At 43.5% G+C, this 24,964-nt stretch overlaps 1 protein-coding gene across 1 annotated transcript in view; it reads left to right on the top strand.

The window, feature by feature from the left end:
- Positions 1-24,964, top strand: part of zdhhc8b (zinc finger DHHC-type palmitoyltransferase 8b) — a 77,765-nt gene that overhangs the window by 48,572 nt on the left and 4,229 nt on the right. The window contains exons 2-9 of the mRNA XM_015365931.2: positions 13,200-13,321; positions 15,033-15,190; positions 16,998-17,170; positions 18,226-18,328; positions 19,136-19,227; positions 20,194-20,326; positions 21,017-21,134; positions 23,367-23,476. Coding sequence (XP_015221417.1) covers positions 13,200-13,321; positions 15,033-15,190; positions 16,998-17,170; positions 18,226-18,328; positions 19,136-19,227; positions 20,194-20,326; positions 21,017-21,134; positions 23,367-23,476 — 1,009 coding nt within the window. The remainder of the gene's footprint in view (positions 1-13,199; positions 13,322-15,032; positions 15,191-16,997; positions 17,171-18,225; positions 18,329-19,135; positions 19,228-20,193; positions 20,327-21,016; positions 21,135-23,366; positions 23,477-24,964) is intronic.

Raw genomic sequence — 24,964 nt, 5'->3', positions numbered from 1 at the left:
TACCCCAAAAAATTATAGATCGCTTCGGGTGCTTTGACATTCCTGTAAGGTTCATGACAGGAAAGGAACATGGAAAAACATGAAGAAATTGTGATTAATGACTGATGTGTGATGGAGAGTCTAATGAAATTCGGGATCTAAGTGTGATGGGATACTTAGCCATTGGAATCACAGAAAACCACTACAACATCTGGATGAATTAATGATGCCTGACAAGCCAGGCTTTCAGCAAGCGACTCTTCAGGTCAGGTTTCCATTAGACAATCACTTTTTGGATGGGCAGGGAAACTGACATCACCCAGGTGCTGTTTCATCTTTAAACCTAATCCTCTCCAGTCGTGTCCTTCATGGAATATAATTCATCTGCAATAGTGGCGATCTCTCCTGTTGTATTGGAAAGCAGAATTCAGCTGAACAGCGGTTCACCACTGCATTAAACACTTGTGCTCTGCAGTTAATATGGGTGACTAGATGCAATGTACCTGAAGGGGGAAGAAAGGTTTCTTCTGATTAATTTTAACTATTGGGGGTTTTGCCTTAGAGCTCAGTGGGCAGTTTTTTGTTTTTGTATCAGGATGTCGCCTGTGGGTGCCTGTTTAAGGTTTTCTAACCACAATTCAGGAAGCCAACAGGATGATCTGGTCACATTTCCACCCATGGTAAGCAGTGCTCAAAAGCACCACACCCGTCAGTTTGCAAACATCACAACCTTGCTGGTGTTCATAAAACAGCTGGGGTCTCCCGAGTAAGCGGAGGTTATGATCCTTGAAGGCACAGGACTGCAGAGAATTCTGGGGGTACTGAGAGTCCAAATTCACATTTCATACCAACTTTTTACTGTCCGGTGTTTGGATGGTTTTGAGCATTTTAGGCAGTCCGTGTCTTTTTTGGAACAACGCAAGGTGATTATCTAACATAAATTAAAGGGAATTCCTAATGATGTGTGGGTATGGTGTGCGAAAAACTGGTCCTGTTCTCCTGTTGCTGTAATTATAGCTGTGGGGTCATCTTCACTAAATCGTGCAGTGGAGTCCGGGAGGCCAAGTGAGGAGGCCAGCAGGTCACCTTAGAAACCGTGTTTAATGAACGTGGGTGATGTGACATATTAGAAAGAATGGCCGTCTGCCAGAGACTGTTAAAGATTCTTTATTTACTTTGGCTCAGAAATATTTGGAAGATAAAGAGAAACTGAGGGGTGGGGAGTTGAGTGTTGTGTGGATTGTTACCAGCGGGTTTTCCTTCCTCGGCTTAAAACGCAGGACTCATTCGGAAGAAAAGCTTTTTGTTTGTGAATCCTGAACTTGGAACCTCTGCACACTCCTCTGCATTTTACCAGCTTAAAAAAAATAACAAAAAAGGAAAGAAATTAACAGTGAGGTGGTGTGCAAATCTTTCATTTCAGTTATGTCGGTACATTCCTGCTGTTCTCTGGCACAGTACCGTTGGGATTGGTATTGACCTCAGTCTTGAGATAAGAAAGGGATTCGGCTTGCTTGCAGGAGAGCACTGGACCTGCACTTCCAACCAAATCAATTGCAAACCTCATTTGAACAACAGATCCATGTAATTAACTGTGATACACAATTATCAGACACCGAGCTGCTTCACAGTGGTGTGCAGTTAAATGGAATATGGAATTATAATGGATTTGCTCAGGTAGATGTAACGACATTTGATGTGAAAGAGGAGAAAAGGCTCTATTTTAAGAGGTCATTTGTTTATGAATGCATAAGAAATATTTATCCCAAACTGTGGAGTAAATGCCTTTTCACTCATTTCTGTGTGGCTGGTGGATTACGTTCTTTTTAGAGCATAATCATGGTGTTTAATGCGGGCGGGATCAAGCAGAGCTGCTTAAGGAAGATCCTTTAATTTAGCACCGGGTTGATAAGGGAGGAGAGACAGCTGTTTGGAGCTCCTGAGGTCTGGGGTGCCAAAGGGAATCAGAAAAGAAAATTCTGTGATAAGTTTGAGTAAATGGTTATAATGAAATAAAATGAAACATAAGTGAAGTATGTGCGTCTTCAGGAGGCAATTTCAAAATGTATAATCTGAATAGACAAATATAAACAGAGAAATGAAGCAGAGAATCCCAAATTTCTGTAGGTGTAATCTTGTCCCGTGGTTAAATATGCTCTAAATCCTACAAAATGTATTTGTGTGATTGTAAAGTGGTGTAAAATATTGAAATGATCAAAGACATTGCATTCATCACTGTTTCAGTAGATACCATCACGGTTTGTTTAGATAGATCTAATATTTTGTTTAAAGTAAAGTTCTGTAATCTCTACTGTAAAATGGTATTAAACTAAATGATAGCTGCTCTTTCCAGACTTTTCTTGTGCTATTATACCAAACCAAAAGTATAATTGAAGCCTCTGGGAGAATCTATTCTGTAGCGTAGCAGTGTTGCTGTATAATCCAAATTTCCTTCTATTCTCTAATGAGCGAGTTGGGGGGTGGGAAAGTCTGATTCCTCCCCTATGCATAGAAACACAGGACTACTTACAGGTGCTTCTGGAACATAAAGCCTAACAATCAAGGCCTGTTGTATAGGAAGCAAAAATGTGTAGTTTAGTGAGTCGGAGTGCACATCAGCTCTCACTGGGGTGCTTTTAAAGTTGAGCTGTGTTAGTGTAGGTCAAGTGTAGACAATAACTCTGGAAGTGCTTCCCAAGCCTGCTGCATTACAGCAAGGCAAGCTAAAGTCTTAACCCCAGCAACTGTTTTGTTATTAATAATACTGGGTCTTGAGGTACTTCTACAGTTTCAGCCCTGTACCCTGTGTTCTGTTTTCTGGGTTATATAGGAAACCTATGTTGCATGTTGTTCTCCGGTCGATAGTACTCTCTTGCCCTGTATATGTTTTTGTTGTGTATGTAAGCAGGGTTTGGAAATGGTCAAGATTCCACTGTTTTACAGCAGCTATTTCATTAAAAACCGAAAGATCGCAGGTCTCTAGCCTCTACTCTTAGCAATTTAATGTGCATCATCTCCTGTGTATTACAGTGCTACAGTTACTGGGGTATAACCCTGTACCAAATTGTATTGGCATATGTGGTCTTTTTCTACAATGTACAGCTCACCAGGCATGAAAATAGCACAGTCTTGTCTTAAAATAAAGGCCCTGTTGGAATGTGCTTTGGGCTGGGCAGGCAGTTGCCATTGGAGAGGAGATGGGCACATACCTTAAACTCCACACATTGCTTTGAACAACCAGAGAAATGCAAATAGCACAGTCCATTTATAACGTTCCTCTGTTCGGACATCAAGATAGGAATTGGGCTTAAAAAATAAATTCCATGTAGTGTGGCACACTGAAAGCTGTCGTTTGCCCTTGCTCTGTGTTGTTGCTGTGTTTGAAAAACCTTTTTAAAACTCTCTGTAACCTTCACACAGGTAGCATCTTCCTCGCATACTGTAGATGTCAGTTGGATTTTGCTCCATTGATTTATCAGAGTTGACGCGCTATGCTGAGAAAAAATAAACAAGCCCCTAGCCTATCTCTACCTATTTTATCCTCCACAGAAAAGTGAAGTTATGGGTGTTAGTTACTAAAGTGTAAAGAGAATGTTTTAATATTCCAATGAAACAGACTTTGCTTAACATAAAATTAAGAGTGACAGAAGTCAAGCACTGAATTGGCCTTTTCTGTATATATATAAACATTTTAATATGCATCTGTGGTTTGCAGCTGGTTCATCTAGGTGTAATCACAACAGGAATACTAGTGAAGTTGTTAATTGCTGTAGTATTTTAAAAGGTTTTAATACATGGAAAGATCAGTTTTTGTAGTGTTTGCAAAGGAATGCAAATGGAAATTAAAAGAGTGCTTTTAAAACTCAGAGCATTAGAGGCTTCTTTACAACTGAGATATGCCCCCACGTTCCTTCTTCTTGTTTATAGGAGGTCTTAACTCGCACTCCCTGTAGAAGCCAGTTGGAAACAGAAACATGTGATTCTGATCGGCATTGTGCTGCGAGTGTCCCAGTCGGAGACACACCTTCTCATTCCTAAACCTGCCAGATGTGCACCTCTGGGAAGAATATACTGTATGAAACCCTTGGATGTGGTTAGCATATCTGCAGGTGCTCCTCTAGTTAAAGTCTGCATCTGCACCTTCATTCTCAGTCATTTCTCCCAGCCCTAAGGACTGTAATTTTCTTGTTTTTTGAGTGGGTCAGCTGCAGAGGAACTCAAGATGTGGGACCGGACTGCACCAGTGTGGGAATTCTGGAGGCAGAGTGGAATTTAGAGATGGGGATGGATTTCTTAGCATTAGCATTTGGTATTCTCTGGTTTTGACTAGGAATAGAGTCAGTGTTTGATGTCTGTTAGGATTTGGGCTGCTCATGGGTTGGGCTCCACTAGTTGGGTGAATTCAGTGTTACAGGTTATGAGTTAGCTCTGTAGACCCAGATGTGGGACCTTATTCAGTCCTTATTCAGTTAAGACTTTTAAGACAGTTTGCCTTAAGGTTAATGTTGCAACAGAAAGGTCAGAGAAGTCAGCTACTTAGAATAACGTCTACTTATTTGTAGCCGTTAGTTATTTTTTCCGCACTGTCTGTTCAGTCCAAATCGGAAAATGTGGGAGCAGCTGTAGAATCTGAGCTCTGGGCGAAGGCTTCTTGAGGCCTTTTCGACCACGTTCTCCAGCTCCTCTGCGTCCGACGTCAGGAACCCGGGCTGACTCCAGGGTTCCAGAGTCAGGGCATGACCAGCCCTCTTTTGACATCTTAAAAAATGGCTTCCTAAAGAATCTATACTGTAGATGGCCTTCAGTCTCCTATTACCTTCCCAGCTGCTTATGCAGAAAGCCTATCCACTGATACTTTGCTCCAATGCATGCGCTGAATGCCAAATCAAGGCTGAAGTCTCAGAAGTAAATGCAGTATGGCAGTAAAGGGCTCAGGGAAGCAGCATCATTCTAGTGAAGGTGGCCCCTAAGAGAGCCGTTTGAGGATTCTGCAAGCCTTAATGCATGCTGTCTAAAAGAATCGACCAGCTTCAAGATGCAGAGCGTGTGTTCGATGTTCTGTGACTGCCTTGGAAGGGGGTGTTAAAAATTCTTCACTAACATTCCAAACCTTGTGTTTTGGAATGATTCTCTGGGGGAGCTTATCTCCAACCCACTGTGGCATTGCTCATGATAATCAGGGCTCTGAACTCACTGAGTAGTGACTGGTTAGCAAACTCCATGGCCCAGTCGTTTCCCCATCTGGGGCCTTGGGATGAGGCAGAGGGACACAGCCACCAAGTTCACAATGTCGGGACAGCTTGACGAGATTAGCGAATGAAAAAAACTCGGGGATGTTTTCCATTTCTTTTCAGAGATGCATGGCTTTTGCCACACAGAGCTGTCTGTGGTGGATTAGGGATTTACAGGAATTGGGAGCTTGGAGTGGGCAGTCTTCGAAGCTCATCTGCATGTGTCTGGAGTGTTAAATTAATATTGAAAATATGGCAAAGTTTGAAATATTACAAACACACACTCTTAACAGTCGTTCTCATCCAGAAGCACGTGGTTTTCAGAATCGCGTAACACAAAGTTTCTTTCAGGGCTCCTCTTGGACATTTATTGGCCCCTATCAGCTTTAAATGCAGACTGAATGATAGGAATCTGGCTTACGACAACTGGAGCATGCAGAAAGGAATTGTGTGGGAGTGTCTGGGGGAAAAAAGTTTCATCCATGGATGTAAATTTAAGAGAGCGTTGAATTGTGCCTGTGGGCTCAACATGAAATGTGGTATCTGTAAATATTGTGCTGCTGATGGATAAACACTGACTGAGGACACTACATGAATACTGCTCATTAAATATGAGCTGCACTGGAAGTGTGTCCTGACTCATAAGATGTGTTATGATGTAGAGAATTATCAAATATTGCTAGTATTGCTCACGTTTCATTACTAAAAGATCAGGCAGGATACCGTTGGTTCTAATTTATCTTCCTCAATTGCAAATGTCAGACTTATCTTGGGTTTTGTTCCTGCTCATTCTTTTTAGATTATGCCTTTCAGATATGTACAATGAAATGTCATCTGTTTGGTGAACTGTAATTACTGGGCTAATTTTAGAGGCAGCAAAACATCAAAATGCTAGACGATCCCGAACCTTAATTTGTGTTGAAATTTGCCAATATACAAGGCATGGAAATTAGAATCAAAAGGTGTCGAGACGTTTAATGCCTTATTATGGGAATTTGGGGGAAAAAAAGTCTTTAGGTGCACTTCAAGCCTGTTAGTTTTGATTGCTCTTTTTCCCCAAAGTTGTTAATTTCTAAGGTATCATATGCAGATTTAATCTCTATTGCAAATGTCTTACGGCCAGACCAGTGTTATTTTCTTTCGTCTGAAATAACTAGCTTAAGCAGCCCCAGCCAGCCCTCCTTGGCTGTAGACTGCAGCAGCTTACCGTCACTGGATTGAGCCAGAGCAGTCAGGTACTGCAGGGCTTCAGTCTCCTACAGGCTGCTTGTAACATTCTGGTGGAGAGATTCAGTTAATCATTGCTTTACTAAATTAGGGCGATGTGATGAGTAAAACTTTAAGTGTGTTCTCCGACTTTATATAAAAGGGGCGGTGATACAGACTGTGAACTCTACCCCTCCAACACTCATATGTGCCCATTCCTCTGCTCATCCTATTCAATAGAATTTCTGGTTCTCCTTGGTAGAGTAGATGAGTTTATGGCCATATGCAGATGTACATTGGAATTCGCGCTGATCTCTCAGGACATGTACACAGTAGCAGACAACACTGTACAACAGACAACACCACACAAGGTAGACAGTACGTCACAAACATAATAAATAATAACAGCAGAACAATAAATATGTTGTGGAGAATAAAAAATATGTAGTAGTGGGGAAAAAAAAAAGTCCTGGTAGACCATGCAAAAACTGCATAGTGCAGACGTGCATTGAGTCTGAGGCATTGCTGTTAACTGTTAGCTGGTGTTGTTGATCTTGATTAAAGCTATATGTATAATGGAACATGTTTTGTCATGAGTTTTTTTACCAAAGGTACATCTCCAATTTACAGCTTTGGGATTCTCTTGAGCTGGGAGGCCCAGCTTTTTGGCAAGATGCAACTGGCCACAATCAGGGAAGTGATGCTGTCCAGCTCTGAGCCCACGGGGAGCCATAGTCTCGTACAGGCAGCCCTGCTGTGTCTCACACAGCGCTCTCGCGAATTCATGGGTCTGATGGCCAGCTGAAGGAGGTCCGAAAGAAGAAGCTGAGGACCTGTTGTCTTTCTTCTGTTGTGCGACAGCGCTGGGAACCAGTTTCTCTCCTGTCAAATTATCCAGCTGTTGTCCGGATGCGACCATCTTTTCATGGTGTTGAATTTCTAATAAGTAAATCACGATAAAAAGATGAGCTCGTCTTGCCCTATGACCAATGATTTGACATAGGGAGTTCCGTTTAATTAATAAAATATCACATTTTTATTTTAATTAATCTTTCTTTAAGCTTCCTCAGTTGTAAACATCAGACATAATTTAGACCTTTTTCCTTCTCTTTTATTTCAGATCACATCTATTTACTTGTATTTTAAGAGCAGAGAGCAACTTTCCTTTAAATATTCAACTTGATACCTCAGTATCATTTAAAAGATTTTCTGGTGTTTCTTTAAGTAACTACACTTTTGTTCTGAAAAGGCCTGGTTATAGAATTTGGATTTCAGCAGAAAAGGAACAAATATTTTCTGTGGTTGTTTGTTATTAAGTTGACAGTACTACTGTATGTTTTGAATTATTGTTTCAAATTTTGTCAAATTAAATGTTTTTTGGTATCTTCGTGTAATGCAGGACTTGCTCTTAGTGGAATATTCAGATTAAATCCAGAAACGAACCTCCTGGATCTTAACTACGATTTAACTGTAAAAGCGGCCATTGTATTATCAATGTCGGAAAAAACATTTTAGGTTACATGGTGTGACCAAGAGCAAGATTGTTTTCTCAAAAGACTTTGCAGTTTTTTCTGTATATGTTCTTAAGTGTTCCTGTGCACTGTTTAGTCTTTGGCTGTTGAAAAATGAAGTGCTTCAGAAAGCAGTCTCTCCCAAAGGCAAATTTGTGAGTTGTGACAGAGAACCTAGGCAAAATTATTTTTACTTGAAACGTCTCCCCTGAAATTGTACATTTTGGATAAAGTAAATTTGCTGATGTGAATCATTGCTTGCATATGGACGCTAGGAATTTCAGATGTCAGATAAATCATATTAAACCTTATTTATTCAGGGGAAAAAGCAACAAAATTAGCAGCAGGAGTCCCTTACACAATGCAAGCTAATTAGTTTCACATAACCCAGGAGTCCTTTCCTACTAGTTTCTTCTGCACCCAAGGTCTGAGAAGAGATGAAGACAGATTCCCCAGAGTTTTGAGGGATGAGTAATTTTAATCGCTTTTATGGTAATCTCCGATTATAGCAGTTTAATTCTTCACTGACTAATAATAATACTGGTTTTTGAGACCGGGTCAGTCTGTCTGGGCGTCTTCGGCCAAGATCACCCCTGGATTTGTTGCACACAAGGAACTATGGTGAAGGTTCAGAAACTAAATGGGTCCTGGAGTGCCTGTAAATGTGGAACACAGATGATGATGAGGCAAATACAGCTGTATCTAGAGAGCATTTGTGGAATATACTTCAGTGAAAGTCATTGCTTGGCCCTCATCTTCCAATATAGCTCTTAGCTAGGACTGGGCTGCCTTTACAAGATTATTTTTTGGGAGGCGACTTGAGAAAAAGAGGGTCAGTACACCTATTAAAAATGTCAATGCATACACACATTAAGACAATGTGCACTCCCCTCTTGCTGCCAAGCTGAGCAGCAGTGGTACCATAAAGCATAAAGGAGGTTTTTAGGGTCACAGGTAACTCAGAGGGGCTTGCTCGCCATTATGTGTGCTGCTCTGGAGTTCGTGCAGCAGACACCAGTAGAACCACAAGTTTGCCTCCTGTTTTATGGCTTGAAATCACTGCAAGGCAGTGAAAACCATGTTCTGGGTACTTTTCTCATGTAGAAATACAGGAGCTACATCTGCAGCTGGCCACATGTGGTTGAGGCCGACAAAGAGTGAACTGTGAATAAACAGCCAGCATGAAGGAGTCTTCATCCTCGGGATGGGAAGCCCTGATGTGGAAAAATTGGGAAGTACAAGTTTGTGGTTTAGGGAGCAACAAAGGGAAATAACAGGTTAAAGCAGGAGGCAAATGACATTTTTTTTGTAAACGGAGTAACCATCTTAAGTACTATTTTCAAAAATGTCTGTGGGGCTGTCTGAAGGTACCTGATCTCGATATGACACTCTTGTGGCCCAGTTGGTGTTCCCAAAACACATGTAATTTAGTGCTCCATCACACAATTGCTACTAATGCTATTAAGGTGATCTGGTTCGGGGGCCAATTAGCTCTGAAAAACAGTCAGTACAGGATGTATCGATGTGTTATTCCCAAGGCTAGAGTGACAATGTGATTGAAACAAACTTGACTCCATGAAAATCTTGTTCTTTGAGCAAGCGCTAGACTTATTTTGTGTATATCTGTGTCGTTTTCGGAAAGGCCCTTGGGAAAGGCCTCTGTTGCTCCTGTGAGCAGGAAAAGCTTGAATTGAAGATCAAAAAGATAATAGCAGCACAAGTCATCTTGGAAGTGACTACAGTGCTGGAAACTGTATCTCTGTGGTATTTGCTTATATACGGTATCCAAAGTCAGCAGTGCTTGTAGGTTAGAGGGAAAAAAAAACCTGCTTATATTACTGTCTCGACCTGTCCTTCTCTACTATTGGTCAGTACAGGCAGCTGTTTGGCATCTCTGACATCTCAGCGCATTCCTGTCCACTGTACCTCTGTAGTTTTAGGAGCTGAGCATGATTCAATTCAAAATACTTTACGCATTCCCAGAGGAGCATTGTCAAATGCACTTCAGTGAGCAGCCATACCCATTGTAAAATGTTTCTTGAATAAGATTACAAACAAGAGGGAGACCAGTAGGCCCAATCTAACCTGTTTAGTAGTAGCTCATTGATCCCAGAATTTCATTCAGACATTTCTTGAAAGAAGCCAGGGTATGGGCTTCCACATAGCTGGGCTAGCTTCTTCTACACTCCCACAGTCCTTTGCTTGAAGAGGTGCCTCCTGTTCTAAATTTTAATTTAGAACCTGAGGTGGTTTTTAAGTTTGCACTTCCACAGTTTCTGATTTCAGTTGTTAAAGACTGTGCCTTATACCAGAAAAGGTATTTTTGCCTGAAAACTTAGGGCTGCCCTATTCCTGAAGTTACTGGACATGTTAAGTGCTTTTCTGCTTGGTTGTATTCTACATGATGAATGAGCCTAAAGCCCTTAGTCTTGCTATTCTTTTTGTAAAAGGCTAATCATCATTTAACTACCAAATGAAGCCTTCACCAGAAGGAGCTCTCCTACCTGGATCTCTCCTACTCTTTAAATTACATTTCAGTGAAGTGACTAATTATTCAAAGAGATGTGCACTGCATTTATTTTTTTCCCCGTTTGCACTAAGAAGCAATTTTTAGCATCTGATATATATACCTCGCAAAAGAAATTTGACACAAGATGTTGATGCAGAATCTCCTGGGAGCTGATTCGCACCTGCTTAGTGCAAAGCAGACGAGCATCCTGGTGTGAGCAGGATTCTTATTTTTAATTTAATCCTTTATAAAACCCAGATGAGTCCATTGAGACCAAACTCTGATTTATACTGACAGCCTGGAGCCCCATTTACACAACGAGGCATTTACTGGAGCAGTCTTGAGCTCAAGGGTACAACAGCAGCACCCCACTCTGGAATTGAACTCGTAGTCCTCCAGTCCAGAGCAGTACAGAGTCTACTCCACATTGTTACCTCAAGTGGTACAGCTCCAGTATATCACACGCCAACTTTAACCATTGGGCTTCAATTATTTGAGTACATTTGCAGACTTGGCTCCTCCAGGGAATGTGTGCCAGGACTCAATAAATAAAGGTGCAATGAATATAAGACTTTCCCCTGCCAACGAGCCCATTTGAGTAATTCTGAGTGCTTGAGTAACGTCTGTGCCATCATTTCTGTTTAATTCGTGACTCAACAGTACCCAGATTTCTTGGAAAGTGGACAGTACACCTACGGTGCTCTGAGCACTGTGTGCTCAATGATTCCCTACAGACCCACACCTCTGACCCTCTGGCATTCACGAGTCCCCAGAAGAATGTCATTCAGAGAGGTGTGGGTTTACTGGGACATTGTGTGAAAGGGCAGCAGGATTGACTGTGAGCCTTGTGACATGTTCTAACCTTTCTCCAGAAAGGCCTTGCTGTCTTGTGTAATTTGTGCCTAGCACTATTGCGACACACAGCATTAGGTGAGTGCAATGCCTTGTTTTCATCATCGATAGTGCCCTGCCGTTGTGGCTGCTTGGCTCTGACCTTTATTACAGTGGACACGCATGGCAGACCTTCAGGGCAAAGTTAAAGCTCGTGTTTGCCACTGATCTGCTCGTTAACCTGCATCAGCTCGGTCTTCTGCCATCCAGTATGAATTATTAAACATGTTTTGGGAGGGGAGTTGTAAGTGAGCTCAGGAGCAAACAGGAAGCAAATCTGACAAGACTCCTATGTAGATCCTTGGCTGTCTGGAAGGCAGCTATCATTCAGAGTCCTGTTTGCTGAAGTCCCTGGATTTCCACTGGTGAAGGAGCTGTCCAGCAGGAAGGAGCTGTGCACAAGGCAGGCTGTTTCAAATGCAATTCTCATGACCAGAGTCACCTAGGTGTCACCCAGGCCTTTTCTTTTCAAGGTATTATAGAAACAGAAGCGAAACATGAACTTGTTGAAGCTCCGCTGAGCAGAAAGCAGAAAAAAGGCTTCTCAGGTGATATCTTTCACAGCTTGTCACACTTTAGCAAACTAACAATTAAAGGCTCCGCACATTTTAGAATTTGTGACTTAATAGGGTAGAGGCTATTAAAATGAGGTGTGCACCATGGCAAACCTTGTGTTTTGCCAAAAGCACAAAATGTAGTAAACTACACGGCTAGATCGTGGCAGTTTGATGATGGCACTTTTCAGGAAATGAGGGCTCATTAAAAAATCCACGATGAATCTAACCCCTTCTGTGAAGTCGCTGTCCATCACGAGAGAGAAGCTCCGTTCTTTTCGGGGGTGCGTGTCAGAGGTGTTTGAAGTCTGAAGCGTGATCTAAAACTTTTGGATCTTAAACAATTCTCGTCTCATACAGGCGTTGTGACGGTGTAATTAAATCTTTTTTGAAACCAAGACGTTCACATTTTGAGCAAACCTTGTTAAAGACACCTGAAGCTTTCCTGGCTACCAGTTCCCTCAGTCCTACTCTGACATGTGGCTAGCCGATGCCTGGATTGGAAAACCAGACTGGTTGGCGTAATTACTCTCTTCTCCATCTCTGGGGTGGGCAATACAGCTTGCCACACCTTCCTTAACCATACAGTACATCAGGCCTCCAGATGAAATCAAAGTATACCCCCTGAGTATCCGCATTTGTCTCCTCAAAGTCTGTGACTAACCAACCAAACCTATTTTTTTTTTTTTTTAGCCGTGGTTTAAATTCTTGTTTGAGAGCTTGTTTAAAGGATAAGTTCTAAATCTGTGGACCATGTCTTTTGATCTTCTGAGCTGTGTAAAGTCCTACTTTTTCAAGTTGCCAGCTTTATGCTGCGTTTAGCCTCTGTTTCATGTTTTTCGCAGTGTAGCTGTCGGGATTAAAAAGGCCGAAAGAGCTCCTTCGCTGTGCTTGCAAGGTGGCCTGCGGCTTTTGTGGGCAAGCAGCCCGCTTTACAGCAACGCAGGGAACCTTCCTGCTCCATTGCTGGTGTTTTTTAAAGCTCAAGATAGTGTGCTGTGCCGTTCTGTTCTTCAACACCAAACAACATTATCAAGAGCATGTTTTTTTTTTTTTCTGGGCACCGGATGTACCTAGTGCCTAGTGAGAGAGGGCAAGCGTTGAATTTCACTTCCCTTTGCATTTTTTTTTTGTTTCCGCCGAGAATGAAAAGTTGTGGCGTTCGGGGGAGGCTGGGGTGGGGCGCTCCGGAGGGCTGCGCCAGGCCTCCTGTATTTCAGATGTGCGCGCACACACAGAAATGCAGACGAGACGTGCTTTATCCCAGAGGTCCCTGACAGAGCTACAGCTCCTCCTCTTCTGTGTGCTTCTCCCCCAGGTGCCCCTGGCTGACACAGGCGATCTCCCCAGCTGTCCCCCTGTACAATGGGGTTGTATTTTTGTTTGTATTGGCCAATTTCAGCATGGCAACCTTCATGGACCCAGGAGTGTTCCCTCGAGGTCAGTGTGTTCTCTCTCCATCTTTAACCTTTCTTTTTCTGTCAACAGCACAACTTCCCTGTCAATGTCCTGGCCTTTTCATCTCTTAATTAGCAAGTCAGTTACAGTTTCTTTTTCTCATTTTAACGATCTGGAATAAAGGAGGTTTTGTTTTCCTTCCGGAAACCCCCGAGATGTGCAAATGGCCGTTCGCAGACCCAGGCGTTCTTATTTTCCTGTGCGGATGAAAGTTTAGCTTTGGCATAAAAAAAAACAACCCAGTGGCCTCACAAAGATACAAGCAGCTGGCTCCGGCGGCTGCCTCTCTTTTTGATAATGCACGTCTGTTTTTTTTCTCACCAAGGATATTACAAAAGCTTTCAGCCTCTCCGCTCCTACCTGGTCGTCATGGAAACGCGGCCAGTCTCGGAGAAGGTGAACGAGGACCAGCTACTGTACCATTGCCCTAGCTCAGAGAGATGAGGCGACTCAGTGATCTAACAGGATTGAGATCTTGTTAGGAGGAGCTTCTCTAGTTATGATATCCCTTAAAATTAAGAATTGTGTTCATATCACACACCAGAATTCAGCAAGATCTCTATACTTGACATGCTCTCAGTATAACAGGTTTTATTTTTGCTCTGTAGAACCATCTGAGGTATTTGCCTAGATTTAGGCCTGCTTTTCATAGCAGGATAAAATTAACTTTAGGTTCTGCAACCAATGGCGTGCCTGAATCCCAGGAGGAAGGACCACATACTGAAAGAAGATTGCTGCGAGACCTCTGAAGGCGCCAGTGGGGGAAATTTGAGCAGCACTGATTGACCTTTGAACCTGCGAGTAGTGTTTTTGTTTAGCTCTTCCACCAGCATGCTGAGCAGGGTCTTTTTCTCTGGCTTTTCCCCGGAGGCTGATTGGCACCAAACTCCAGCCACACCTCACCTCATCAGTAAGACAGCAACGTCAGCACAAACGTTTGACCTGGCTGTCCTTTTTAATTGATGCCACTGTGTTGTGCTCTCAGAAGGGAGCAAGTTCATGTGTTTGAGTTCCTTCTCTGTGCTGGCTCACAAGGATGTGGATCTCCATCAGAAGATTTAACAACATACAGTAATACCAAAGTAGTCTCAGGCATTGTGACACATTGGTACCTATTAGTCCACATTAGTAAACTGGAGGTCACATGCAGACCTGCCAAGATTCAGTGCTAATAGTTCGTATCTGAGCGCTGAAAGTGTCTTTAAGAGACCAGTGGCCTCTCTCTAACTGTTCCTGGGAGCAGACGGTCCTGAGTGCAAAAACGAGGATTATTGGATCAGCTTTTCCTGTCACTGTGACCTGGATTTGGGATGAAATATTTAATCTATTTGGGATGAAGAGGAAGTTTTATAGAGATTATTGGAATTACACAGCTGTAAACTCTCATACTAAATAGCTATAAAACAAGATTAATCATTCTGGTTTCCCCCCCTGTAATTTGTCTTTGAGACTATTGTGTTTGTTCAAAAAAAGGCTTTTTTAAACCCTCAGATCTGGAGAGGTACTTAATACTGTGTTATTCATCTTAGTTTTGGGGTGGAAAGGAAATTTATTTGATTGGCACAGTAGACCAGCTAGTCTGATCAACTGTCCAGGGATGACATGTATTCCTAAACTTGTGTGATAACAGCAGCTACGTGTAGACCGCCTGTCCAGTGCACCCAAGCTCTGTGAATTCCCCACTTTCCTGCAGCCGACGAGGACGAGGACAAGGACGACGATTTCCGGGCCCCGCTCTACAAGAACGTGGAGATCAAGGGAATTCAGGTCCGGATGAAGTGGTGTGCCACCTGCCACTTCTACCGGCCCCCGCGCTGCTCCCACTGCAGCGTCTGTGACAACTGTGTGGAGGTGAGAGGGCTCCTGGGCACCGTGGCGCGGGCGCAGGGGCGACGTGGGGGCTTGGCAGCCCTTTTCAGACGTCCTGAAGAGCTTGCAGCTCAACCCAGACATATAAAAGACCTTAAAGACTGTGACTTCCCTCTTCTGTTCTTTCACTACCTTTTTATCCTTTCTTTTCTCTTTCTTCCTCTGCATTATGTCTTCAAAATCTTCCTACTCCTTTATTTCTGCTTTTATGTTATTGTTGGATTTACACTGTTCGTATACTCTTTGATGATAGTTCACTTTTGTTCATTATTGTGTATGGTACCACGTTATATTCTTTCTTTTCCCTGTAAAAACAAAGAAGTGGAACATAAGAAGTCACTGATGTACGCACTGGCGGTGGGGTTAAATCAAGACCCCATTCATTCGTGTTTGTCTTCTTAGAATGCAAAAACAAACATCCTTTCCTTTTAGAACAAAAAAAGCATTGCAAAAAGGCTAATGATCTGAGAAATCCATCAAGCTTTGTGGTTCGAGCCACATGGCTTCTTCAAGAACCCCATGGCCCCCTGAGTGAAGATCCGTCTCTTGTGCGCTGTTGTGAATAGGACCAGTGTGATGCACAACCCCATTCCTCGAGGGCTGCAAATGATCAGATGTTTTTGGGTCTCCAGCACCCAGAAGAACTGGTGAAATATTAAACTGATCCAGATAAGTCCATAATGGGGCTTTGCTGCCCTCTAAAATTGAATTTGTGCATCTTTGTCATTAGTGTAAATGCCACTCGTGTCTGAGGATCCAACTCTCATTGTTCAATACAAACTCTTCCGCTGGATGTTCTCTATTAACTACTTTCTCTGAATGACGGGATCAGATTTGGCCTGCTCCTTCCAGATCAAAACCCACCAGGCTGTTAAAAATGCTGCATTGATTTTTAAAAACAATCAGTATGCCTCAGCACTGCAAGCAATATGAGAGACAGGTGGAGAAGACTCAACTCTCAGCTTTTCTGAGTTTTCAGATGAGTTTAAGAGTGACAGGATGATTTTCCTTTACAGATAATGGAAAACAACCCTGTGGCAAACCATGAGTATAGAATAAAAACCTTGCTCCATTTGTACTGTAGGTATTTCATTTTGACTACAGTTGCTTATTTATACATTTACTTCTGAAGAGCAGGAAATTGAAATATGAACCAGGGACAAGAGTTCTCTTGGAACTAACAGGCTCCTAATCAGTTTCAAATGTAAGCTCTGCATAATCTCGTCCGTTTTGAGCCCTGATGTCTGTATTGAAATGTTTACTGTCTGAGTTCTTCCAGATAGAGACTGACACAGCAGGAATTCAGAATTTCAATGCACTTCTGTTTGGAATCCTGAGAGCTGAGTCACATCAGAAATCCAGGCTCTGATCGTACATGAACACATAATCATGGAATTTACCTTTTTGATGAAGCAATGTTAAATATGCATATAAATAAGTCAAGTCTCGCAGTGTGAAGTAATAAGCTCACCACCATACTCCATGTAAAGTGAAGATGAATAAACCTGGGCCTGATCACATAGAGAATTAGCAGATGTTGACAGGGTTCTGTACAGACTATAGAAAAAGTGTTTCTAATTTTGTATCGGTAAACTTCACACCTGGCTAAATGGCAGAAGAAAATGCAGTGCTGTTAGTTTAGTACATGATGTAAAGAGAGACAGTAAACCCATACAAACCAGACTGGTTATTTGCCTTTGCAGAAGTAGTGCCCCTGTATTTAAACATGGCTGACATTTAGTGTGTAGACTTACCAGGGGCTCAGGCAGCTTTTGTTTTCTCCCTGCAGGACTTTGACCATCACTGTCCCTGGGTGAACAACTGCATCGGCCGCAGGAACTACCGTTACTTCTTCCTGTTCCTGCTGTCGCTCAGCACACACATGGTTGGCGTCTTCTCCTTCGGCCTGCTCTTCGTGCTGCACCACCTGGAGAGGCTGGGCGCCTTGCACACCACGGTCACGTATCCAGTGTCGTTGCCCAACCCAGCAGGGCAGCTCCTTCCCAATGGGCTAGGCGAACCTGCTGGACAGCCAGGGGCTCAGCTGTAGCTTGTCCCATCCCCAAACCTGCTCTTGCACCTGAGGATGATGATTTATCAAAGCAAGTTGCACAGAGGGGCTCCTGTGTTAGACTGATTGTCTCTCTTCCTGAGCAACCAGCTTCAAACAGCCTGCCAATGTGAATGTCTTCAGTTTGTACAGTTAGTCGTTTTAGGAATTGGAGAAATGGGAGTCACATTTGGATGTGGTCTTTCTTTTGTTTTAGTACGCGGCAGACATGTTTCATTTGTTTTTTGGGGGGGGGTTTCTCAATATCCAGGTGGACAGAGTGTGGTGGTCAGTTGTTCAGCTTTTTGAGAATTTGGGACATGCCTTTAAGTTCAGCTATAGCGTGCATTTCAGTGAAGGTATGGAAGTGTGTTAGTTGGTATCAGCAGTCCTTTTATTTTAAGAACATAAGAGTTTGTCAACGACAGGAGATATTTTTTGCCATATCTAGCTCACTAGGTTGCTGAGGATCTCCTCCAGCCATTTCTTGAAATCATATCAGTTTCAACAACATGCCTAGTTACCCTTTTGTGTAAAGAAGTGCCATCTGTTCTCCAGTTTAAATGCCTTCCCCTTAATAATGTGTTTCTCCCTACTGCCCTACTATGGGCGGGCCGGAGGCTCTGAGGCTAAGGATCTGTGCCTGTGGCTGGGAGGTTGCCGGTTCGTATCCCGTGGCCGGCAGAGGAATCCTACTCCGTTGGGCCCCTGAACCCAAGCCTCTCTCCCTGTTTGTGTGTCTCATGGAGAGCAAGTTGGGGTCTGCAAAAGGACAAAATCCTTATACAAGACGTTGTATATGGCCAATAAAGTGATCTCTTATCTTATCTTACCTACTGCAACTGCAAGGTGCCGAAATGCTGACATTTACTCTAAGATACACAAAGGTGTTACTCGTCCCATTCCTTCTGCGGCTCTTGGTGAATGACCTGCTCTCAGACTAACGCTCCTTGACTCAGCCGTGCAGCCTGGTGGTGATGTGTGTGGCCGGCCTGTTCTTTATTCCAGTCATCGGACTCACCACCTTCCATATGGTTCTGGTTGCCAGGGGCCGGACGACAAACGAGCAGGTGAGATTCTGACTGAAGGGGAGTGACGCGATTGAACCAGAAGAAGCCGTGAACAGAGAACTCTCCACCTGGCTGAAGAGGACAGTGTGGAGAGACAATATAAAATGCTTGGATGCAGAGATTATAGGAGTGTAATTCTGACAGCAGGGCAGGCTTCTGTAACACAGCAGTAAGGCTCCAGCAACAGGGCAGAATGCCTAAGACAGGGTGAAGCACATCAGGCAGACGATGAAGGGGTAATAAGTTCGTGTTGAAAGGAGGGATATACTGAGGATAGGTCTTTTTGGCCCATCATTTATACCATTTTAAGACCATCGCTATCGTAAATGTACTAAAGAGGGACATATCGCAATTGCGGCATGTTTTGAAGTAGTCTGAGAACTAGTAAAACAATGAAGGAAAACGAGGTCAACTTTCTGTGTACAGAGACCTCTTTCCTCTGCCCAGTGAAATCCAGCCATTCATAACTGGGCTTGGAATGTTCAATTTTCCAAGCTTTTCTACTCCGAATCCTTTTTTAACGGTCGAAGTGGATTCTGAAGAAGAGTTGTCGATTCACACCCTGTACTGGCTTACCTTTTTGTAACACGGGTACAATCTGTTTCTGTGAACTGTTAAATCAATTTTCCTTAGGTATTAGGTAGTAGGCTCAAATCCCCATGAGGCGCTGCTGATGTTCACTTGAGAAAAGTGTTTTACTCGGACCGTTCTGGTGTAATACCCAGTTGTATAAAAGGGTGCCAGTCTAAGCTGTTCTGGATCCAAAAGTCAGCTAAATAAATAATAATGTTGCTTCCTGTGCTGTAGGTGACCGGAAAGTTCCGCGGGGGGGTCAACCCGTTCACCCGAGGTTGCCGTGGAAACGTGGAGCACGTCCTGTGCAGTCCACTCGCCCCAAGGTATGGTGCTAGGCCCCAGCACTTACAGGTTCACCTTCAGTCGTCAGTGATTTTCAATTTCTTTCCATTAACTGTGCATAGACACCATGAAAACAGCTCCTAAAATTTCTGGTTTGCTTCAGAGATGGCGAGAGAGGCTTTGTCCCACAGGGTACGAGTGTTATGGAACAGTTCGGACAGTTTGCTTCTAAAATAGCACCGTAACAAAACAAAATGACTGAAAGGAAACTTGTGACAATGCACACAAGTTCTGGGTATTCTGAAGGGGGCAATTAGTTTGCCTTTTTAGAGTCGGAAACTAAAATCCCGTTTTTCCTTTTCAGATTTTTTTTTTCTGTGGGCTGTAGTATTGTTCCTAAGAGTGTGAGTCACTGCTATTGCTTTGCAATTACTGTGCTTTGCGTTTTTCTTTCTTCCAAAACATTGTTCCGCGAGACGATTTGATTTGTGCTGCCATCTGCCTCCCTGGGACGTTCTTCAAAAGAAACGGCACATTTGCATGTCAAAGAGCTTTTCTTAGAACCCCCCAAAAAAAAGAAAACTGCGTCTTAAATATTTAATGTCACAAGAGCGCCGTGTTTCTCCTGAAATCAAATCGTGGCTGCGTGGTCCTTTCACAGCTGGGGCCTGGGCCCTCTGTGGGTGAGGTGTGTGCGCGCAGCTTCTCTGGCAGGTTGTCCAGGTTTGGAGACGGGACAGCCTCGTCGTGTGCTCATGTCACCTGCCCCCCTGCGTCTGAGCCAACTGCACCACCACAGCTGTCTTCAGCCAGCTGCTGTGACAAGCTGTGCAGAGGGTCGGAGGTTACAGAGGTCAGAGGTTAAGGATGTCCTGCAAAAATGACCCGCTTTAGACGACAAATTTCCAATGGGAAATCGAAAGGTAGCAGGCTCGCGTCCCAGTGAGGCAGCGTTGATGTACACTTCACCCAGACCGCTGACTTACTGTGACTTCGCCGTCTTGCAGGTATATAGCGGACCCCAGGGAAAAACCGCAGGTATGCATCAAGCCTCCGTTCCTCCACCCCAGCCTCACGGACCGGCAGATCACGGTGAAAATCAGCGACAACGGGATTCACGCCAACATCCACAGAACCAAAGTAAGCATCTGTTTTCAATCCAAGTGAATAGAAGTGCAAGGGTGGGCTTTTATTGCCCATTGAAGCTGCTGGGATGAATGAGGTCAGCTGGTTTGGGAGCTGCAGTGCTTTGATCACGCTCCCCTCAGGCTGACTGGCTGAGGCAAGACATGGGCTGGGTTCCACTCAGATGATCTGTCCATTGCTGCCGGGTTAAACACTGCAATGTGTGAAGCCTAAGGAAGTACTGGTTTCTGTCTTGCGTTTAAATTTCCAGTTTTGCTCTTTTGCTCCACAGTCTCCACTGCTAGTACTGTAAAGGCTTTTAAGCAAGCACTATTGCTCTTTATTGATTATGGTGAGCGGATCTGATTGGACTAACAGATTCTTGTTTTCTCATTCCTTTTCTGATAAGACATTCACTGACCTGGAACCTGCGCTGTTGTTTCCAATTTGTGCAGTTCCATGTCTGAAGTGTGGTAGGTTTGTGGACTATAATGCTGCAGGGCCAAATCAGCAGCATAGATGAACCTCCGAATCGCTAGAGACATCACTGACAAGCTGCTTTATTGTTTTTATCAAGCTGGTTTATTTTTAGTGGCTGCTGCCGCTAAAAATAACAAGCGAACTGGCAAGTCAATGCAACACAAAGGTTTGTCGTCTCACGTGCTCCCCTGTACCCCTGTCTCTCTCGCCGTCCCTCCCTGCCAGTCTAAATCGAGCCTGGATGCGCTGGAGGACCTGCAGATGGACAGCCAGCCCCCGCTGCCCCCCAAGGCGGACCCCAGCAAGTACACGGAGCTGAAGAGCCAGCTGACGTCCAGTGAAGGTTTGTTCTGTCCCCCCATCGCCCCTCCAGCCCACACACACTGTGGTAACGTGCTCATCAGCCAGAAACCTGAGGTTCGGCTGCATTCTAGCAATCTAGGCGATACAATATCCAGGTAGCGCAGGGTCATAAACACAGGGTGCTGTTGTAATGTACAGCAAATTCCTAGAAATGTTTGGAAAGGGAAGAGTTGGTCATTTTTAAGAGGAATCCTAGTGAATTTTTCTAACAGTTATTTTTGCACAGGAAGATCTTGAGCTGTATAAAAGGAATAAGGCTTTTGAGCAGAAAACTGAGTCTTTTGTGGGAGATTTTTTTCATTTTTTGTGTGTGGAGGGCAGATTCTGACTAGGGAAAAAGGAGCTTTTCTTGTGTGCTGGGCGGTTGTGAGTTTGTCCTTTTTTCCAGGGTAGTGTGAACTACACGTTCTAAAACAGAAATCTAGTTCCTTTAAGTGATCAGTATATTTTATATCATGTAGACATATTATTGCCTTTAAAAAGGAACTTGATGCCAGTCCTCATTGTAAAATATAACAAAATGCCTTAGTGGAACAGCTAACGTAAGGCATTAAGGATTTTAGGAATTGTCACAAAGGCTTCTGTTTGATGCCTGAATGATCCTATTTAATTTGGTTTTATCTCAAAGGGGTGGGTGATTGCTATAGTAAGACTTCGTGGAGGACACTCTTGGGGAGATAATTATAGAATGAAATACTGCAGATGGCAGTTTTGTCTTCCAGTAGCGAGCTCTGAGCGGAGCTCTGGCAAGCATTGTCAGGACAAAAACGTCTTCAACCTCCCCCCCCCATGCACACCCTCTTCAGACACCACACAAGGCCGTTTCGCTCTCCAAGAGAACTCTGACTGGCTTTCCGTTCTTTTGAGAGAAAAAAAAGCTGTTTATTATTTAATCTGATATGTCCTTCCAGTGCACTTTGAACCATGCTAGTCTTGTTAAACACAGAGCTGTACAAACCTGCACAGGCACAGCAAGGGGTGACTGAAGATGGGATCAGGTCAAGGGTGAGGGGCCGTATTTCTTGTCCTGTGGAGCAGTTGATTTCAATCAGGTTAATTGGGATTGTTGCTAATTGCTGACCTGCATTTTCAGGGCCAAAATGGATCAACTGTTCAGTTCTGGAGAGAGTTTCCTTTTATTATTTTTTTCTCTCACTTGATTTTGCACCACAGATATATAAGAATCTAATCTGTGCTATTTTCTGTGTTTTCCTGATGTGGTAGCAGTGATGATTAACACATCACGGAGAGCAATCTTCTATACTGACTGCTGGGAAGAACGACTTGATTTCTTCCCTCGCAATAGGCTGATTGCGCTTTTGTCTCCTCCTAGTGGTCAAAATGGTTAAAGCCTTAACTACTAAAATAATTAAAATAACGGGAACCGCGTGGGTTTATACTGTACAGCCATCATCTAAGGTGTCCTTTCTTTCCTTCTTTCCTAAGTTGAAAAAGGGATTCTTTTTTTAGGAAATTGATTAATTGTTTGGGAAAATTGTTCACAGTCTAGTCTCATTTTCCCCACATGACATCACTATAGATTTTCGGCAATGTCCCTTATTATCATATACATGATTTCCCACCTCTTTGTAATGCAGATCTCCTAGACCAGTGGTTACCATCCCTGGTCCTAGAGAGCCCTGTCAAATTAGTCAAATTAGTCAAATTAGTTTAAAGATTGACTAGATACCGATGAGCCACGCGTGTTCAATTAAGAGGGGTGAAATGTGAGGCAATTTCCCAGCCAGACACATCTGTTTTTTTTTTGCTACAGGTCAAGAACAACTTTGCTTAATCGTGAAACTGTACACTTTCTCATTTGGCAGGCAATTTGGAGTTGTACAGTGGTGGTGTTATTTTAAACACGTCAAGTTTCCTTTGTGACAGAGCCTCGGTGACGTTCGGGCCCACAGAGCGCGTTAGAAAGCAGCCGAACGAAAGCCAGATCTGTGGTTTGGGTATTCTGAGTTCTCAAAACCCCGACTGGCAGAGTGGGCCCTTTTTTCTCTCTCCTGGCACCAAGATCTTCCCGCCCACCTCCAGGCTACCAGCCAAGATGGCAGCTTCCTGAGATGGAAGTCCGAACAGGATGTGAGCATGTTTGGGGTCAGGCAGGCTGATGCCTGACAAGATTCTCTCGCCAGGAGCTTATGGAAAACCGAGTGTCTCTGCCGCCCGCACAAACTGGCCTGTTGTCTCCCTTTTCTTCCAGAGAGCACCCTGTCCACACAGCCACTGAACCCCTCCACCCCAGCCATGTACAAGTACAGGCCTTCCTTCAGCACCATGCCCAAAGTGCACTACCACCCCACGGGAGAGAAGGTCAGTCTCCATCAGAAACGACTGCAGGGCTTCCCCCAGTGAGCAGATTCCTGAAGTTCAGATCCTATACACCCCTGCGTGCAGTGCATCGCCCTGTGCCTCAGATAATGGAAAAAAAAACTGCCTTGTAAACACAGATGATATACAGTAAAACCTCGATATTTTCGGCTATTTGAGCTAAATGTTTTGCAACCACTTTTTCTGCATTCGCAGACCAAATTTGCCTGTTCCCAGGCTGAGCAGTAGGAGTGTCTTCGTCGGCCTCCGTAGTCAAAGAACAGCTTGGTGAACAAAGAGTGAACCTGTTTATGTAGCCGTGCACCATGGGTAATGCTTCACTTATTCAGGTTCCAGCAGGGAAACGGAAGATGTGCGTTGTGTGTAGAGCTGTTATCAGAGTAAAGCCTATATGAGACCTCGGGGTTGTACCGCGAAATAAAAAGACACATTAAATAACAGAAAACCCCTCTACTGTCCCCTGTGTTATCACAGTGTCAGTTCTCACGTGCCTCGTGGAAAAGGATTACATAGTAAATTAAAAAAAAGAGAAATGGACAAACCACCAGTGCAGGAGAGCGAGGTCACTTAATTTACTCTGTCTGTTATTACTGTGCAGTAATAAAGTTTATGACAGTACAGTAGCACTGTGTATATAATTGTAATAAAAACGAGATGTAAGTTAAAAAAACGTGCTCTACAAATGATGGAAAAATAACAAACTCTAATACAGGGTACACTATGATATCACACTGGCGATCTCATTTATTTGTTTGCGCATGCAGTAACTTGAATTATAGGGGGAAAACATTGTTTTTTGTTAAATGTCCAGGTTTCATTTTCATGAAAAATACTACCATACAATAAAAAACCGACACCATTTCTGAAATTGTGAATAGTTCAAGGCTTGTTTCATGAGCTATGATGTTGTTTAATGAGCTCGATACCCTATTTTCCCCATAAGGTCTGAAATCCCACATTCGCAAACTCGCCATCCACAGAGACTTCACGGTACCAGACCCTCACGAACGCGGAGGTTTAACTGTATTTCATGTGGTCCTCAGGTTAGGCGTTCTTCCTCAGTGTCACTTAGTGAGGAGCTCATATGACTTTGATATATAATATAATATATATAATAATTTGATATGTTATTATTGATATATATATTCCACCCCAAAGGGCTTGGGCAGCCAGTTGACCTTGGACCCCTAGAGGTTTTTGTTCTCCTTGCAGAGGAGTTTTTGGTTCCTCTCCTCCGTTGTCTTCTGGTCTTTTCTGTTCTGTATTCACACCATGTAGGGTCACTTGCATTGTTAAGCGCCCTGGGACAACCTTGTTGTGAAAGGCGCTATATAAAAATCAATTGACTTGAATGGTTTCATTGATGGTGATCATAGCTGTCTGAGACAGTTGTCCTCACGTTCCTGTGTCCACAGTGTCAGTGAAGCGAGTTCCTGGGCCAGAGGGCTGTGGGGGGGTCTTGGATCAGGT

The sequence above is a fragment of the Lepisosteus oculatus genome, chromosome 22 (genome assembly GCF_040954835.1).
Source record: "Lepisosteus oculatus isolate fLepOcu1 chromosome 22, fLepOcu1.hap2, whole genome shotgun sequence".
NCBI classification, from domain to species: domain Eukaryota; kingdom Metazoa; phylum Chordata; class Actinopteri; order Semionotiformes; family Lepisosteidae; genus Lepisosteus; species Lepisosteus oculatus.
This window is presented reverse-complemented; position numbering and strand designations above follow the sequence as displayed.